Consider the following 17,837-nt stretch of genomic DNA (forward strand, 5'->3'; position numbering starts at 1 on the left):
GTTGTATGGTGACAGATGGTAGCTACATTTGTGGTGAACATAGCATAACATATAGAGAAGTTGAATCACCATGTTTACACCTGAAACTAATGTGACATTTGTGTCAACTATACTTCAAAAAAGCCCTCAAAACCTGTGAGGACATGACCAATGAATCCTAGGATAAGGACTACTACTCTCTCACTAACTTTGCAAATACATATGCAACTATAACACATTAGAAAAAAGCTTGAAAGAAAATTTTCTCATTTACCTCAGTAATATTTGGGGGCATTGATTATTGATCAGGACATAATAAATCTCAGCTTTTTAGCAGTAGTGAGGGCCAACTTACAGTCAATAACTTACTTCTTAAAGCAATGTGCTGCGGTGATGAGCCACGTATTACTAATCAAGGTGGCCCCACACTGATGTATGTTATTTCGCTGAAGGGAAGCTTGCCATGGCCAGGCAGCCTTGGCTGCAATGTCTCCAGACATTATTCTGTTGACAATTAATGGAACGTCTCGTTTACCACAACCTGTAAGAGATAAGATCATTAAGTTATAAGAAATGTCTCTATAGTCTTTGATTCAGAGTACCTAACAGAGTACTATAATGCAATATTTGCATCTATTGTTATGCAAAACATTAACACCTAACCTCTGTATTTCCTGATATGTTGATGTTTTGCTCATCCCTGCATTTATAGATGTGGTTATATATTGTCTACTAAAACTACCTTAAACTACAAAGGATTGACATATCACAAAGTTATGTTTCCTGAAGACTTGTGGCATCAATTATCTAGATATCCTGGAAGCTCCTGCTATGATTGTTGCTTCCCAGTTTCAGATGATTCAGTGTGTCACTTTGACATAATGTTTTTACTGGTAGAACTCACCAGACTAGTAATTGCCCATTTGCTAGAACTCCTTCTCCCATATATTTTCTGTATGACTAATTCCTAAGGCGTGCATGGGTTAACATATAATGACTAGTTTCTTACTTTTCAGGATGGAGAGTTCCAGGTTTCCACATAAACATCCCATTCACTTTTGGTGGGAATAAATATGTACTCTATTATGTGTGTCAGATCAGAGATTATTTTGCTGCTTACATTCCTAAGGCACACATTTAGAACATGGTGCTAATAAGGAAAATATGGTAGATTCAATTCTTGTTCCAACTAATTGGGCATCACAAAAGAAAACTCATTTTACTGATATTGACTATCCTCCACTGTGTCCAGTCATTGTAGAAATCTCCACCATTCTGCCATTACTTCAGTTTAGACTACTATTTTTCTCATCTGTAGGATTGCAACAGCTCCCTAGATCATCACCCTGCCTCCAGTCCTGCTCTTCTAATCTATTCTCTATACTGAAATCTGACTGAGTGACTTCCTATTGCCCTCTAAATGAGGTTGAAATGTTTGAGCATCATTCTGGTCCTTGATCACTATTAATCATATCCATTTCCCATATTCCCCAACCCCCATTCTACGTTCCAGTTACACTGACATTTTTCAATTACAATAAGTGACCATGTTCATGCTTTTCTTTTTTCTTTTTTTTTTTTGAGCTATACTTTTAAAAAAATATATAGTTTATTGTCAAGTTGGTTTCCATATAACACCAGTGCTCATCCCAACAAGTGCCTTCCTCCATGCCCACCACCCATTTTCCCCTCTCACCCATCCCCCATCAACCCTCAGGTTGTCTCAGTATTTAAGAGTCTCTTACAGTTTGCCTCCCTCTCTCTCCCTGTTTTTCCCCTTCTCCTCCCCCATGGTCCTCTGTTAAATTTCTCCTGATCCACATATGAGTGAAAACATATGTTATCTGTCCTTCTCTGCCTGACTTATTTCACTTAGCATAGTACCCTCAAGTTCCATCCACATTTAACAAAGTCGCAGGGTACAAAATCAACGTACAGAAACCAGTTGCATTTTTATACACCAATAATGAAGCAACAGAAAGAGAAATCAAGTAACTGAGCCCATTCACAATTGCACCAAAAACCATAAAATATCTAGGAATAAACCTAACCAAAGACGTTCTTGCTTTTCTAAAGACATTTTTACATAGTGCTCCCCCTGGCAAGGACATCATCCCACTTGTCACTTGACTCCTGGTCTCTCTCCTCTCTCTTGTCTCAGGGATCACTTTCTGACCCTCCAAGACCAGGTTAAGCTGACTCTGTGATTGGCTCTCATAGCACTGTGCACTTTCTCTGTTGTAGCACTTATCACGTTATTTTAACATTTCCTGATTTATTTATATTTTCCCCTACCTTTGAACTCTCAATTTTAGACAAGGGATCATGTCTTATTCATAGTGGTATTCACTTTCTGAATGAACGAATGAATAGATAAGTATAGTTTGCAAGACACAGAGGCAAATGCATGAATACTTTTGCTCAAATTCATCACCACTTTGATTAAAATCTTTCAAAATTTAAGCCACAGTGATATGAAAGGAGTGGGTGAAGCTGATGTCAACCATGAAAATGAATGTAGTAAACAAATTTTATAGCTCAGTCACAGATAGTAGGGTCTATTTCTTCCCCATTTATCATTTTCTCATATTTTATTTCTCAGCAGAAAGAACATTTCATATCATTTTTAAAAATTAGAAGAGCAAGCCCATTTATTCCAAGCCATAAATACATGATTTCTTCAAATTGCCCCCAAATTCCCATCATGTGAAATGTTTTTCTTGAACATGATGTAAAGATCAGGTTCAGAGTTAGAAAAAAATATTTCTGTTTATGGTCCACTTGTTACCCTCTTCCACAGAAAATGTATGACATGGATGGGAAATTATGAGCTAATATTTGAAGATATTGATGTGGAAATTGAACTTGTCTTTATAAGCTAACTAGACTTACATGCTTGGACAGTTAGCTCTCCTGTTGCTGAACTCATTGCTGAAAAACAAAATAGAACATAGAACGATAATGTGACATCCTCCCAGTTGGTTTCAATGACCAGAAATTATCAGAGAATATTGACTATGTATGGATTCTAGACAGTTGAACAAATATTCAGGAGAATTCCTACCCAATAAAACAGGATATGCATACAATTTTTATAGAGATTTATAGGCCACCTCTAATTAGGTGTATAAATCCTCAAGCAATGAGTGATTAAGTGATTAAGTGATTGTGGATGATTAAAATCCACAAATAGTTTGTATTAATACAGAGCCATGGTTCTCTAATGGTGCAGAATAAAGCTTCTTTGGCTTTCATTTCAGGGGTGAAGTGAAATGGGGAAAGAGGCAGCAAGTAGATTGGACCTCCAGGCTCAAATCCAGCCTCAATCAGAACAGCTCTGTTTTTATTTCTTCTATTTAAGATTTCACATAAGCATTTCTTTGGTCAAAGCGTTTATGAATGAAAAGATAAAGCACCCAAATAACTATATTGAAAATACTTCTAAAACAGAGTTTCTAAATTATCAAAATGATTTTTTTCTGTAGAATAAACTTGTGTATTCTTATCCTATATCTGCTAAGTATTGGTAAAGACCAATTATTGGACAGAATCCAAAGTTAAATTCTGTCAATTTCCAACAGGATTCTTACAAAGAAACATGAACATTTAAACTGAAGTTGGTGGAAGGTTATATGAAAACTGATGATTTTCAAGATGAAGAGGCTTACTGAGCAGAATGAGGATAAACTGTTTTATTTATTTCAACCAGTGAACATACCTAATTTTTACCAAATGATTTTACTTTTCATGTGTAGGAGTTGAATAAACATTAACACTTTAGTCATGAGAGTGACCCTCTAACATACTTCTGAGGTTAGAGTAATCTAGTTAGTAATCAGGGCTCTGCACACTACAAGTAGAATCTGGGAACTGGAGCACACGCACAAACCAAACGTGGGCAGGGAGCTGCTCTTTCATAACCATGGTGTTTGCAATGCAAAAAAGTTGATTTTAGCTTTGCTTTGACACATTGCATCCCATAAAGGACTCACACCCCATAGTTTTGTTTTTTCCTGAAAAACAACAAAGCAAAACAAAACAAACAACAACAACAAAAAAAACAAAAAACAAACAAAAAATACCCTCCCTCCACAGATTCTTGACAAATGACAGGGAATCTTGGGCTGCAGGGTATTTCTAGACTTGTTCTAGAAATTTGGCAGTTTTCCATTTATTGGGAGCCCCCGGATTGAGTGTTCCTAGAGAGTGATGATTTTGCCTGTAAAAATTGCCTTGAGGATAATACTGAGCTTTTCACTAAATGGGTTTTCCAAAGTGCTAGTAAACACTGCTCTTTTTGTATTTAGAAATTTTGAAAGCTTCAATGTTCTGACTTTTTCTACTACCAATCACATGCATTGTGTACAAAGCATTTGTACAACAACTTACTAGCTTTCTAAGTGTTAATGGCCTATATGTTGCACATTTTCTATTTTCTTGTATATCCACATGTTATTTCTATGATTATAGGAAGAACAAACATTATCATTGCAATTTTACAGATGAGAGGATGGAGGTAAAGTCATGGGCCAATTACTTGGGTGGTCTTGCAGTGACTCAGTGGGATTAGAATAGGTTCTCCATCAGCACACCCTGCATTTTAATGATTTCTTAGTCATTAAAATAAGCTATAGCACACAAACTGAGCTGTGAAAAAAAAGAACAAAAAGGCTAGGTAACTCATGACCATTTCATGCTTCATTTCTGGTTTCAGATAGGCTTTTAAATTTATGGCAAATTAACTGGTCATTGGAAATTATAATTGTAACATATTATATAATTTATCAGAATTGCCACTATTTCACAACCTTGATTCATTTGTTTCCCTACATAACAAAGAAAGTGGATTAAGCCCTTGATAGGCCCTTCCCTCCTGGGTTGGGAGAGGTCCCCATCTTTATTCCTGGAGTAGCTGACTCTTTGTCACATCAGCAAACTCCTGCCCATCCCATTCCCTCAGATTTTTACTTCCTGGTCAGGTTTCCTCTTGAAGAGTCAACTAGACCCTTACAAGGGCAGGGCATCCTGTTTCACCTCTGATATTAATCACTTCCTTTGTGATTCTCTTAAGTCTGGTGTCCATTGGAATTTGTAGGGGAAATCTGCACTTGTCTGCCAGAAGCAGTTGCTTGTGGAAACAGCTTAATGTACAAGGGTAAACAGGTTTCTGTCTAGATGGACTCCTCAGAGCCTTTAATATGCTAATATAAGAGATGAATATCATAGACAGAATTTCTAAGATGTGTTTGACCACAGAACCCTTTTTTATACAGAGCCTATCAAGAAATTAGAGATCTAGACTTGAATCTTATATCATTTTAATTTCTAGAGTCCTTACTTTTTTATCTCTCTTTTGTATCTATAAAAGGTAAATTTACCTACTTCATAAGAATATAGAAATTAGATGCTGCATGTGAAGGGCTAGAGAAGGCCTTGATAATTACTCTTTTTCCTTTTTAGAGAAATGATAATGGTATAGTATAATGGTTCCAATGATTTTTTTTTCGAGCTCAGTGATTTTTTTAAGCATCACTTCTAGGATGGCTTTAGTGGCTCCAAAGCTGGTTTACCATTTTCCCAAATGCCCACAGGAAAAAGTAGAAACTTCATAACTTCACTATATACAGAAACTATCCATATTTTAGAAGGCAACAAATGACCTCATGTTTTAGGAAGGTCCCACCTAGAAAAGTAGTTGTTGCTAAATGCTTAGTATTTTCACTTGCTTAGTCATGAAGGCAGTGGCTGAGTCAGATTAATTCTCTGTTAGTGGTAAAGTTTCCGTATTTTAGGATGAGTACCAGTGAATACCTAGAGGATAAACCACTTAACAGCTAACTTCAGACATGCTTTCATCAGAGAAAAATAAAACCTTGAGGTGTCACTTTTTTTTTTTTTAAATATTTTTATTCATTTCCAGGAGAGAGAGAGAGAGACAGCGTGAGCAGGGGAGGGTCAGAGAGAGAGGGAGACACAGACTCCGAAATAGGCTCCAGGCTCTGAGCTGGCAGTCAGCACAGAGCCCGACGCGGGGCTAGAACCCACGAACCGCGAGATCATGACCTAAGTGAAAGTCAGACGCTCAACCCACTAAGCCACCCAGGCGCCCCGAGGTGTCACTTTTTAACTTGAAATTTTTTCCATCTATATTCTAGCTGTTATTTGGAATGGAAATAATGGCAAGCAAGGTTAAGATTAGACATAAAATGAACCTAATAAAAAACTTCACATCCCATAAAAAAGTGCACCTACTTACCATTAACTTGAACTGAAGAGGCATTTATTGACAAGGCTCTTGTGTTCCTTATCTTCTGATTTAAGATGCTATGGATTTTTTCCTTTATCAAGGCCTTTTGCTCAGAAGAAGGGAACTGGAATACCATAATGATATCTACTTTCACACCATCTTCCTTTGGACTACGATATACAAGAGAAAGGTATTTATTCCAAAAATACATTGGGTATCATACTCTTTCCTATATTTAATGCTCCTGAATTATATCTCAATTGCTACAAATGTCAGGGACTAATCCTCTCACGTTGACATTCATCTGCATGTCACTCTCTGACACAAGGGCATTTCATATGTTCTCTCTTCAAGTTTCCATTATGTTTTTTGGTAAAAAACAACAACAACATGTTTTTTTCCACTAATTTGAAGGTTTGTTATAGCAGTTGGGTAAGATGCAGATATCAAAAACTATTTCCTCAAACTCATAAAGTCTGAGGATTGGAAGAAACTTTAGCAGTCTCTTTGGCCAATTGCTCATGTATCTGATACCTAAATCACCTCTGCATCATTCGTGATAAGCAGCCCTCTAATCCCAGTACAGTAATATAAATGATGGGAAATTTACTTCCCTCGAGAGGCTTTTTCTCTTTGGTCTGCTCTGGTTTTAAGAGAGTTCTTGATTTTGAGTTGAAATATGTCTTCCTATATCTTCTATTACATTAGGCTTAGGTCTAGTTGGGACATATATAGAACATTAATTTCCTCCCCCACATAAAATATTTGAAGACAACAGCATTCTTGGTTTTGAGTCTTCTCCAGATTAAACATGTCCAGTTCCTTGAACTTTTCTTCATATGAACAAGTTCAAGTCCCTTTACCTATAATATTCAGTTTTCCTCTAAAATTAGGAAAACCAAACTATTAAAGGTCTTTAAAAAATGTAAATCTATGTATTGATCTGTTATATCTCTTATTTTCATACCTTAAAAGACCCAAACTCTGAAAAGCACTATAGGCCTACTTGTCTCAAATCTCTTGACTAAAAACAGAGGAAATCATATTGATTCGGAGGCTTTTATATATTGTGGTGCATTTAGGCTCTAGAATGTGAAGATGTAAATAATCAGAATTTTATGTCAAATTGTCAACTATATTCTCTGTTTAATTAAGGGAAAACATTGTTTACAAGATGGAATTTCTCTGGACACACCCAAAAACTTACATAATGATAATGACTGTAAGTTCAAAGGAGTTCACAAGACTATAATAATGTTGCTAGAACGGTATGGCAAATCAGAATTTGAAAACAGAAGATGTGAAATCTAGAAAATTTCAACAAATATGTGTATTTCCTAATTTTTATAGAATTTATCCAATTTATATTATAAAATTCTTCTGGGGGTCACTAGCTATTTAGTAAAGGTATAAGGAACTTGGAATAAGTCTTCCAATAAGGCATTAGTCTATTGGTGAGAAAAGTGATTATTTCCTTAATATATATCTGTCTGAATGTATTCATTTTTAAGAAGATGAGTCATACAGGCCCATAGATTTTCACTTATTATATATATGTTCTGCTACATGCTTTCCAAATAACACAATTGAAACCTCTGAGCAATTTCAGCAATTGATATGAGCTTTCTCCCTCTACCATAACAAACAGAAAACTTATTAAAACAGGAACATCTTTCTGTTTGGGCATGCCTCCTGTTACTGGGACTTCATTACAAGTAAAACTTATGATCCCATTATATAGCCAACTTTGCCTTCTTATCTTTGAAATGACATATCTAAAGGAAAGAACTTGGCGTATGCAGTGACATGATGCTGGGTTTTCCCAAGGCCACATGTTCTGGTAGTCCCACACCTTACAATCAGTTGATGGGGTTTGAATCCTTGTTCTGTCATTTGGGGAGCATTGAATGTATCACTTAACCTCCCTGCATCTTAGTTTTTACATTTTAAAAATGGTGGTCAGCCCCGTATCTCGAAACTGCTGTAGAGATGCTATTCATGAGAAATCCTAGGCAAGCGCCAAGCTCACAGAGGCAACAATATGTAATGAGTTCTCATCTCCTTTGCCCTCTATCCCTCCAGGCCGTGACTCCACCTTTGCCCAAACATACATACGTCAGTCTGACTACTCGGTTCTTGATATAATGCTTGTTCAAGGCCGAATCTATAAATATCTCATCCACCTGTTATTACAAGACAGAAACTCTGTATTAATAAGATATTTTATAGTAAGAATATCCCCCTAACTAAATGCTAAAACAATAGAAAGAAGTTTTAACATGAGTAATATTATTTAAAACCGTGGTTCTCAACTCTCACAGTGCAACAGAATCATTGGCAGATTTTTCTTAAAATCATAGGTGCTGGAGCCCCTCTCTCAGAGTCTTGGTTATAACTGATCTGGAGGGAACTTAGGCATTCATATTTTTAAAAATCTCCCCAGGTGACTCAAATGTGCTGATATAGATATCTGGAGTAGAAGATTTCTTACTAAAATTCTATAGAAGGTAAAGCTAAAAGATATAGAGCCAAGATGGGACATGCAGGGAGGCCCTGAAAGATGGGTGGAGAGCCTTGGTTGAGTACTGGGTTTGAAGCGTATCCTGCTGCTCATCAACTGGGCAACCTTGGAAGTTACTGAATGCAATCTGAGCCTTAGTTTCCAAACTTGTAAATCGAAGATATTGGTATACTATTCATGGGGTTATAAAGATTAAACACAAAAAATGCTGGGTATATTTTGGTAGTGAACTGCTGGTGGTTCCCTAGCCCCCATCCTGACATTTCAGTCTCAGATGTCTTTGTAGATCTTTGGCGATAAGTTGAGGGAAAAGGCATTAGGGATGTGGGAGAGCCAACGATTTTTCAATTGTTGTTGATTGTGAGCCCTTGGGTAAATCAAAGAGGAATAAAGAGTAAGATGGTGTTGCAGATTTAGATTAGTTTTATTACTCATTTTATATCACCAAGGAATAAGAAGATATGCTACAGTTTTTGGTTCCTTTGCATAGAATTTTAATTGATGAGCATCATGTGGCTGTGGCTTATTACACCTGGATATTAGACTGCAGTTTCTCCTAGTGACCACTTGATGGCAAAAGTGTCATCTAAACTTGAGCATTGCATTTTGCATTTGATGAATGTGATGAGCCAAATGTGCAAAAACAATGTCCTAAATCCCCAAGGAGCAAGAAAACCAACTCTCATTTTGAAAAACACAAAACCAAAAATAAATTGAAAGCTGTTTCAGGGATCAAGGAACAAGTCATGACTTCCTTAGCACTATCAGGCATTCACAAGTGCGGAACTGGGAAACAAAATATTCCTGATCTCCTTTAACCCTTATAGTAACGGTATGAAATAAAAATTATTTTGATTCTTAGTTTATTTGAAGAGGAAGCTGACACTCGAAGACCTTACTAAAATTTCCCTGGCATCATGTGGATAATAAACCGGGACTTAAATTTATATCTTCTCTTTGCAGGTCCATCTCTTCTTATCAATCACACAGCCTCCTTGTCAAGTATGACGTACATTTTACTTCAAGTTCTTTCACAGAACACATAACTATAAGTTATAAAATAAACAGTTGGTTGATTTAAAGTATAACATTTATCAAGCTATAATTGGTAATATATTTATAAACTTGAAGATCAAAGGCAGTATTTAGAAAATTTAAAAAATTGCCAGTATCCAAAATATACATTTATTTGTAATTACGTAAGAAAAGCTTAAATGGGCTGAGGAAGTGTGGGGTTCATATGCAAGAAATGGAATTGTTTTGGAAGGTATGTTTTTGCAAGAGTGATATTGTTGTAAACATTTCTTTTTTTGTAACACAACACATAGCTAGTCTTATTATTCAGTATCTGGGGAAGATCCAAAAGGAAGGAAAAGGTAAAAACAAAACAAAACAAAATAACAACAACAAAAAAATTTAAACAGGGAGAGGAGTGCCAAACAGTAAAAGGAAGAAAGGTAAATAGCAGTTGAGTATTTCTAGAAGTTTGGTTTATAATTATCCTCTGAAATTCCACCCACAGATGTTCTGCTGGCTGTTCATAACTTGTTGGTCAAGATAGTATATTAAGTTTTTGACTTTAGATGACATCATTCATCTGGCCACATGCCTGCTGGGAAGAATATCTGCACCCAGCATCAATTCCATCTTTGGTTTAAGTGGTTTCAGTAATCATAGAAATAAAGAAGTTTTCTTCTTTCTAATACAAAATCCAGGACCTTGCCCCAATAAAGCCTCTTTGATTAGCCTGGGGTGAGCCCCAGGATCTTCAGGTGATCCTGGTAGCCTAAGCAAAACACTCTGAGAAATGCTGGGTAACAAGGACTAGCTAAATGGGTGTCTACAAAAAAGGAATTTTTCAACAGGAGGAAATCAGAGAAAACATGAACATAAATTTTTTTAACATTTATTTATTTTTGAGAGACAGAGACAGATCATGAGCAGGGGAGGGGCAGAGAGAGGGACACGCAGAATCGGAAGCAGGCTCCAGTCTCTGAGCTGTCAGCACAGAGCCCAAGATGAACTGTGAGATTATGACCTGAGCCAAAGTCGGACGCTTAACCGACTGAGCTACCCAGGTGCCCCAGAACATAAACTTTATTGCTGAATGGATTTTATGTATGAACTAACTTTCTTAGAGACCCTAAAATAATCATTGATGTTTCCTAGAAAATAAGGCTTACCTCATAAGAAACATTCTGCCAATAATTTGGCATTCTATATTTGTAGAAGTTTCGAAGGATGCTTTTTTTTTTAACCGTGTGCCAGTTTGCTATAAATGTATTATTTACACAAGCTAATAGAGATCGTGATTTATAAATCTATCCCACCTCCCATTCTAGGACATTGGCAGGGCTAGGAAGTTGGAATTAATTAGTCTTTTAACATTTAACAGAGACCCTCCCCCTTTCAGGGTAGTACCTTGTTATGCTTGATGATTTTGTAATGCTGGAGGTTGCACTGAGATTAAGTTCTAAAAGGGCAATTGAAGGTTAGTTGAGTGTTTAATAAAAGAGTTAGGGAGAGGCTGTTAACTCCATACATAGCCTCGCCCAACCATTCAGCTCTCATTCCGGAACGAACCCTGTTTTCACATGTCGCCAGCCTTTCACTGTCAGATGCTCCCCAACTGGGCTCCTCAGCAGTCATAGTATTTATGTAGGAGGTGTTTCAGAGCTGAGGCTGTAAATTTCAGATAGATATGCCACTGAAGGTTGGCCAAGGGAATATAAAAGTAGTTTCTTCCAATGTCACAGCAGATGAGTACTGAGAATTAAAGGACCCACGAAGGTGCCATGAAGAAAACTTCAGATCCTGTTGCTTTCTCCTGATTACAATAAGAGTAACACACAAAGAGGGGCGCCTGGGTGGCTTAGTCGGTTAAGCGTCCGACTTTCGCTTAGGTCATGATCTCGCGGATCGTGGGTTCGAGCCCTGCATCGGGCTCTGTGCTGACAGCTAGCTCAGAGCCTGGAGCCTGTCTTCGGATTCTGTGTCTCCCTCTCTCTCTGACCCTCCCCTGCTCATGCTGTCTCTGTCTCTCAAAAATAAATTTAAAAAAAAAGAGTAACACACAAAGAACAGTATACAGATGCTTTAAAAAACCCCACATGCTTTGCCTTAAGTAAGACTTAATTGAAATTGCCTTGCTACAAGGGCTGAACTCTATGTACAAAGAGAGAGTAAAGCACAATTCATTTGGGCCTCTGGTCACAGAGTCAGATATTCAAGGGCCTCCCCTTCTGTTGTTCATCTGTCTAGTCTTCAACCACCTGTACCTGTCAGCCCTGGCCCTTGTACTTGCCTTTCTCAGGCTATTCATTGAATCTATAGCACCCTCCTCCATTCTGCTGGCTCTGCTTGTCTGAATCACAACTCTCCTTCAATGTCTATTTCAGATAATACCTTCTTTGTGGTTATTCCTTGAACCTCAGAGTAATCTTTCCTCTTTCTGTGATAATTTTTCTTATCCATCTTATACCTTTTACTATTCCCTTAATATAGCTATCTATGCAAGTATATTATCTCCTTTATTAAACTGCAAACGCTTTATGGAGAAGTGTGGTGATTCATCTTTTCTAACTCCATACTATGTAGAAATGTAGCATGTTTTTGTTGAATGAATGAATGAAAGAAAGTGAGAATTTATCAGAAAGCCTTACAATTAAAAGGAAACTTCCAAGAGTTTTCAGTGAGCTTTTCATCAGATTTAGATCAATGCTTCTGGAAAAAAATGCAAATTGACTATGTATTGCTGATGGGAATTCTTTCGTGTTATGGACATTTTCAGGTAATTTCATTGCTTGGGGAAAGCCCCTCCCTGGTGAGACTACAATAGATACAGTAGGAGGAATAGTCATCACTGTTGTGGATCGCCTGTACAACCAGCACAAACTCCACTGTATTTATGAGCTCCTTTGCTTTTTTCCTCAACCCTCTGAGGCGAATACTATATTATCTGCATTACAAAGATGAGGAGGTAACTTGCCCAAGGTGAAAAGCAATGAGCCAGTTGAACTTGGGATGAGCACACAAGTGTGTTTTTACTAAAAGCCCCTACTTGGGCACTTGGGCGGCTCAGTCCATTAAGCATCTGAGGTCATGATCGCAAGGTTCATAGGTTGGAGCCTTGCATTGGGGTCTGCATTGACAATGTGGAGCCTGCTTGGGATTCTCTCTCTCCCTTTCTCTCTGCCCCTCCCCCACTTTCACATGCTCTCTTACTCTCTCAAAATAAATATAAACTTTAAAAAATAAATAAAAAACAAATTTAAAAAAAGCCCCTATTCACTGGTGTGTAGTAGGGAGCATGTACAAGATCAGGAAACTGTTTATAGCTCTCTCCAAAGGCAGTCTGTTTTCTTTGCTCTTTAAAATTAAGATTTAATCTTGATAGTTCTTACTGCAATTTTTAAAAGTTGTATCTATTTAAAATTCTAGATCTTGGGTACAACCCAAGAATAAGAAAATAAGCTATGAATAATTTTTCTAAACCTACGTAGGGCACGGCCAACATGAGTAGGCATGGTATCTACAGGATTCTGAAGGTTGGTGGCTTTTGGGGTATCACATCACTTTGTGTTCACAAAAATCCTTTAAAAAAAAAAAAAAAATCCCACACCTGTGAACCCAGTGCTGTGTCTATTAGAGACGGCAGTTGGATCCAGTGTCATAAATAGTCTGTGGTTGTGCGGCTGGAGTGCCATGGAAGTATGACTTTCTGATTACTCCAAACCAGAGGGTAATAATATCAGCAAATAGATTGTGACATTATATGATATTATCAAAGTTATTTCTTTGACTATACCAGTCCTTCCTCAGTGTTTCCTTGTAGAATGTGAGAAAGAAACAGATGGACATCTGTGACTGTCTAATCACACATAGGAAGTAGCAATATATTGGATAACCTTATTCCAAATTGGTTTATATTCCTGAGATCGAGAGGCAAGTTCAATAAATTAAAATGGTTGCAATTAAGGGTGATAAAGGATAAATTATTAACTTTCAGTATACCATAAGAGAAAAATACATAATTTGTGTCTACTTAACATTGTACTAAAGATATTTAAACCAGAATGCCTGAGGCAAGGAAAGATCAGTTCTTTAGGAGGTTCCTGTCCTCTCCAGGTGTGTTGTCCTTGAAATCTCTAAATCTGATTATTCTGTGAGAAAGAGAGAGAGAGAAGATATGAATCATTACTCTTAGACTCTCCTACAGTTCTTGAATGATGAACAATAATCTAAATAGATTTTCCAGTAGAGTGAAGATGGTGCTATATTCACAACTTTATCAAGAAGTTTAGAGATGGTTCGTATTGCTTCCTTTCTCAAAAAACTCATCTCAGAAAACAACCATCCATATTTCCCCTCCAATTATAGGCTGTTTACACTAAATACATATATGCAGATATTTCCATCAACGTCTTTCCTCTATTGTAGTTGTTTTTCTGTTGTCTTCCTCCTCAAAAACTGATACAGGCAAGTAAACAAGCTAAAACTGGTAACGAGACAAAGAAGGTCATTATATAATGATAAAATAGTCAACTCATTCAGAAGATAGAACCATTATAAATATTGTACCTAACATCAGAGTACCTTAATAAATTAAGCAAATACTGACATATCTGAAGAGAGAAATAGACAATAATATAATAATAGTAGAGGACCTTAATACTGCATTTTTAGCAGTGGATAGATCATCCAGACAGAAAATCAACAAATAAACCTTAGACCTTTCCATTTTTTAGAGCAAATGGACTTAACAGACATATATAGAACATTCCACCCAACAACAAGAGGATACACAATTTTCTCAAGCACACACAGAACATTCTTTAGGGTAGCTCTTTATAGGTTACAAAACAAGTCTTAGCAAATATTTAAGATTACTGAAATCATACTATCTTCTGTGACTACAATGGTATAAAACTAGAAGTTGATAACTGAAGGAAAGCTAGAAAATTCACAAATATGTGGAAATTAAGCAACATACTTTTCAATAGCCAATGAGTTAGAGGAAAATCAAAAGGGAAATTAAAAAAAATCTTGAAGCAAATGAAAATGAAAATGCATGTGAAAAGTATGGGATGCTGCAAAAGAGCTGTAAGATGGATGCTCACAGTGATAAATGCCTACATTAGGATAAAAGATCTTAAATAAACAATCTAACTTCATATCTCAAGGAACTAGAAAAAGAAGGAAAAACTACTGTGCACCTGAAACTAATATAACACTATGTTAACTATACTGGAATTAAAATTTAAGAAAAGAAGTAGAGGAACAAACTAAGCTCAGCATTAGCAGAAGGAAATAACAAAGATCAGAGTGGAAATAAATGAGATAGAGACTAAAAGACAGTAGAAAATATTTTTTAAAAAACCTTAAGAGTTGTTTTTTTTGAAAAGGTAAACAAAATTGACAAAACCTTTGGCTAAACTAAGGGGAAAAAAAGAAGACTCAAATAAAATCAGAAAATGAAAGAAAAAATATTACAACTGATACTACAAAAAGACAAAGGATCATAAGGGACTACTGTGAACATTCGTATACTAACAAATTGGATAACCTAGAATAAATGGATAAATTCCTGGAAATATACAACCTACCAAGACTACATCATGAAGAAATAAAAAATGTGAACAGATCAATAAAGGGTAAGGAGGTTGAATCAGGAATCAAAACTCTCCAATACATAAAAATCCAGGACCAGATGCTTTCACTAATGAATTCTACCAAACATTTAAAGAAGAATTAATGCCAATTCTTCCCAAAATCTTCCAAAAAAAATGGAAGAGGAAGGAACACTCCCACATTCATTTTACAAGGTAAGCATTATTCTCATACAAAGCCAGATAAGGACACTATAGGAAAAGAAAACTACAGGCTAAAATCACTGATGAACATAGATCCAAAAATCTCAACAAAATTAGTGAATCAAATTCAACAATAGATTAAAAGGATCACACACTATGGTCAAGCAATATTTATTCCTGTTGTATAAGGATGCTTCAACATACACAAATCAATAAATGTAATACACACATTAATAGAATGAAAGATAAAAATCATTATGATTATCTCAATAGATGCCGAAAGATCATTTGACAAATACCACACCCTTTCATGATAAAAACACTCAGCAAGTTGTATATAGAAAGAACATACCTCAATATAATAAAAGCCATCTATGGCAAGCCCACAGACTATACAATATACCACAGGAAAAGGTTGAAATCTTCCACTCTAAGATCAGAAACAAAATACCTACGATGCCCACTCTCACCACTCCTATTCAACACTGTACTGAAGTTCTAGCCAGAGCAATCAAGCAGGAAACAGAAATAAAAGGTATCCAAATTAGAAAGGAATAAATTGTCTTTATTTGCAGATATATGATCTGATATGGAGAAAATCCTAAAGATTCCACCAAAAAAACTCATAAATAATCAATGAATTCAGTAAAGTTGCAGGATACAAAATCAACATACAGAAAATGGCTGCATTTCTATATATTAACAATGAAATATCTGAAAAAGAAATAAAGTAAATAATCCCATTAACAATAGCATCAAAAATAATAAAATACTTAGGAATAAATTTAACCAAGGAAGTGAAAGATCCCTACACTGAAAACTATAACACTTTGATGAATGAAGATAAAAATAAGTGAGAGATATTCTATGTTCACGGACTGGAAAAATTAATGTTGTTAAAATGCAAAAGCATCTATAGAACAATACAATCTGTATTAAAATTCTAGTGGCATTTCTCACAGAAATAGAAAAAAATCCTAAAATTTGTGTGGAACCACAAAAGATGCTGAATAGCCAGATAGTCTTGAGTAAGAAGAACAAAGCCACTTCCTGATTTCACTTCTTGATTTCAAATTCTAATACAAAGTTATAATAATCAAAAGAGCTGGTACTGATTTAATAACAGGAACATAAACAAATGGAAAAGAATCAGGAGCCCAGAAGTAAACCCTTACATATATGACCAGCTAATATTTAACAAGGCAGCCAAGAATACTCAATTGGGAAAGGATATCTTCAATATATAGTGTTGGAAAACTGGATAACCACATGCAGAAGAATGAAATAGGACCTCTTTACACATTCTCAAAAATAATTCAAAATTAAAGATTAAAGATTTAAACATAAGACTTGAAACCATAAAACTTCTAGAAGAAAATAGAGCAAAAAGTTTCTTGGCATTGATTGGGGCAACAACTATTTGAATATGATACCAAAAGCATAAGCAACAAAAGCAAAAATTAGTAAGTGGGACTCCATCAAACTAAAAAGCTCCTGCACATCAAAGGAAGTCATCAACACAATGAAAAAGCAACCTATAGAATGTGAGAAAATATTTGCAGTCATATATCTGATAAAGGGTTAACATCCACCGTATAGAAAGAACTTATACAACTCAAAAATATCTGATTAAAAATGTGTATAAGATCTGAATAGACATTTCTCCACAGAAGGCATAGCAAAAATGGTCAACAAGTACATGAATAGGGACTTAGCATAATTAATAATCAGGGAAATGCAAATCAAAATCCAATGAGAGATCATCTTACATCTTTTAGAATGGCTATCATCAAAAAGACAAGAGATAACAAGTGTTGGAGAGGACGCAGTCCCTTCTGTACTTTTTGAAGAATGTAAATTGGTACAACCACTATCATAATCACTCTACAAATATCTCAAAAAATTAAAAATAGAACTACAGTATGCCCCAGTAATCATACTTCTGGGTATATATGTAAAGTAAATGAAAGCAAAGATACAGAAGAAATATCTGCACTCCCATGTTCATTGTAGCATTATTCACAATAGTTAAGAGTCTTAACTGAGTGTCTTTCAGTGGATAAACGGATAAAGAAATTGTGGTACACACACACACACACACACAGGATGTATATACATATGATGGAATATTATTCAACCACAAGAAAGAAGGAAATACTGCTATTTAGGACAATATGGATGGACCTTGAGGGCATGATGCTAAATGAAATAAGTCAGGCAAAGGCAAATACTGTAAGATATCACTTATATATGAGTCTAAAAAGGTGATTTCATAGAA

General features: G+C 35.9%; 1 protein-coding gene across 1 annotated transcript in view; it reads right to left on the reverse strand.

Moving 5' to 3' along the window:
- The window catches only part of TMPRSS11A (transmembrane serine protease 11A), a 50,555-nt gene that overhangs the window by 11,810 nt on the left and 20,908 nt on the right, over positions 1 to 17,837 (reverse strand). Inside the window, exons 4-7 of the mRNA XM_039219898.1 lie at positions 8,342 to 8,409; positions 6,236 to 6,396; positions 2,872 to 2,910; positions 349 to 520 (exon numbers count right to left, since the gene is read on the reverse strand). Coding sequence (XP_039075829.1) covers positions 349 to 520; positions 2,872 to 2,910; positions 6,236 to 6,396; positions 8,342 to 8,409 — 440 coding nt within the window. The remainder of the gene's footprint in view (positions 1 to 348; positions 521 to 2,871; positions 2,911 to 6,235; positions 6,397 to 8,341; positions 8,410 to 17,837) is intronic.

Source organism: Hyaena hyaena, unplaced genomic scaffold, assembly GCF_003009895.1.
Source record: "Hyaena hyaena isolate Hyena2069 unplaced genomic scaffold, ASM300989v1 scaffold_846, whole genome shotgun sequence".
Classification (NCBI taxonomy): domain Eukaryota; kingdom Metazoa; phylum Chordata; class Mammalia; order Carnivora; family Hyaenidae; genus Hyaena; species Hyaena hyaena.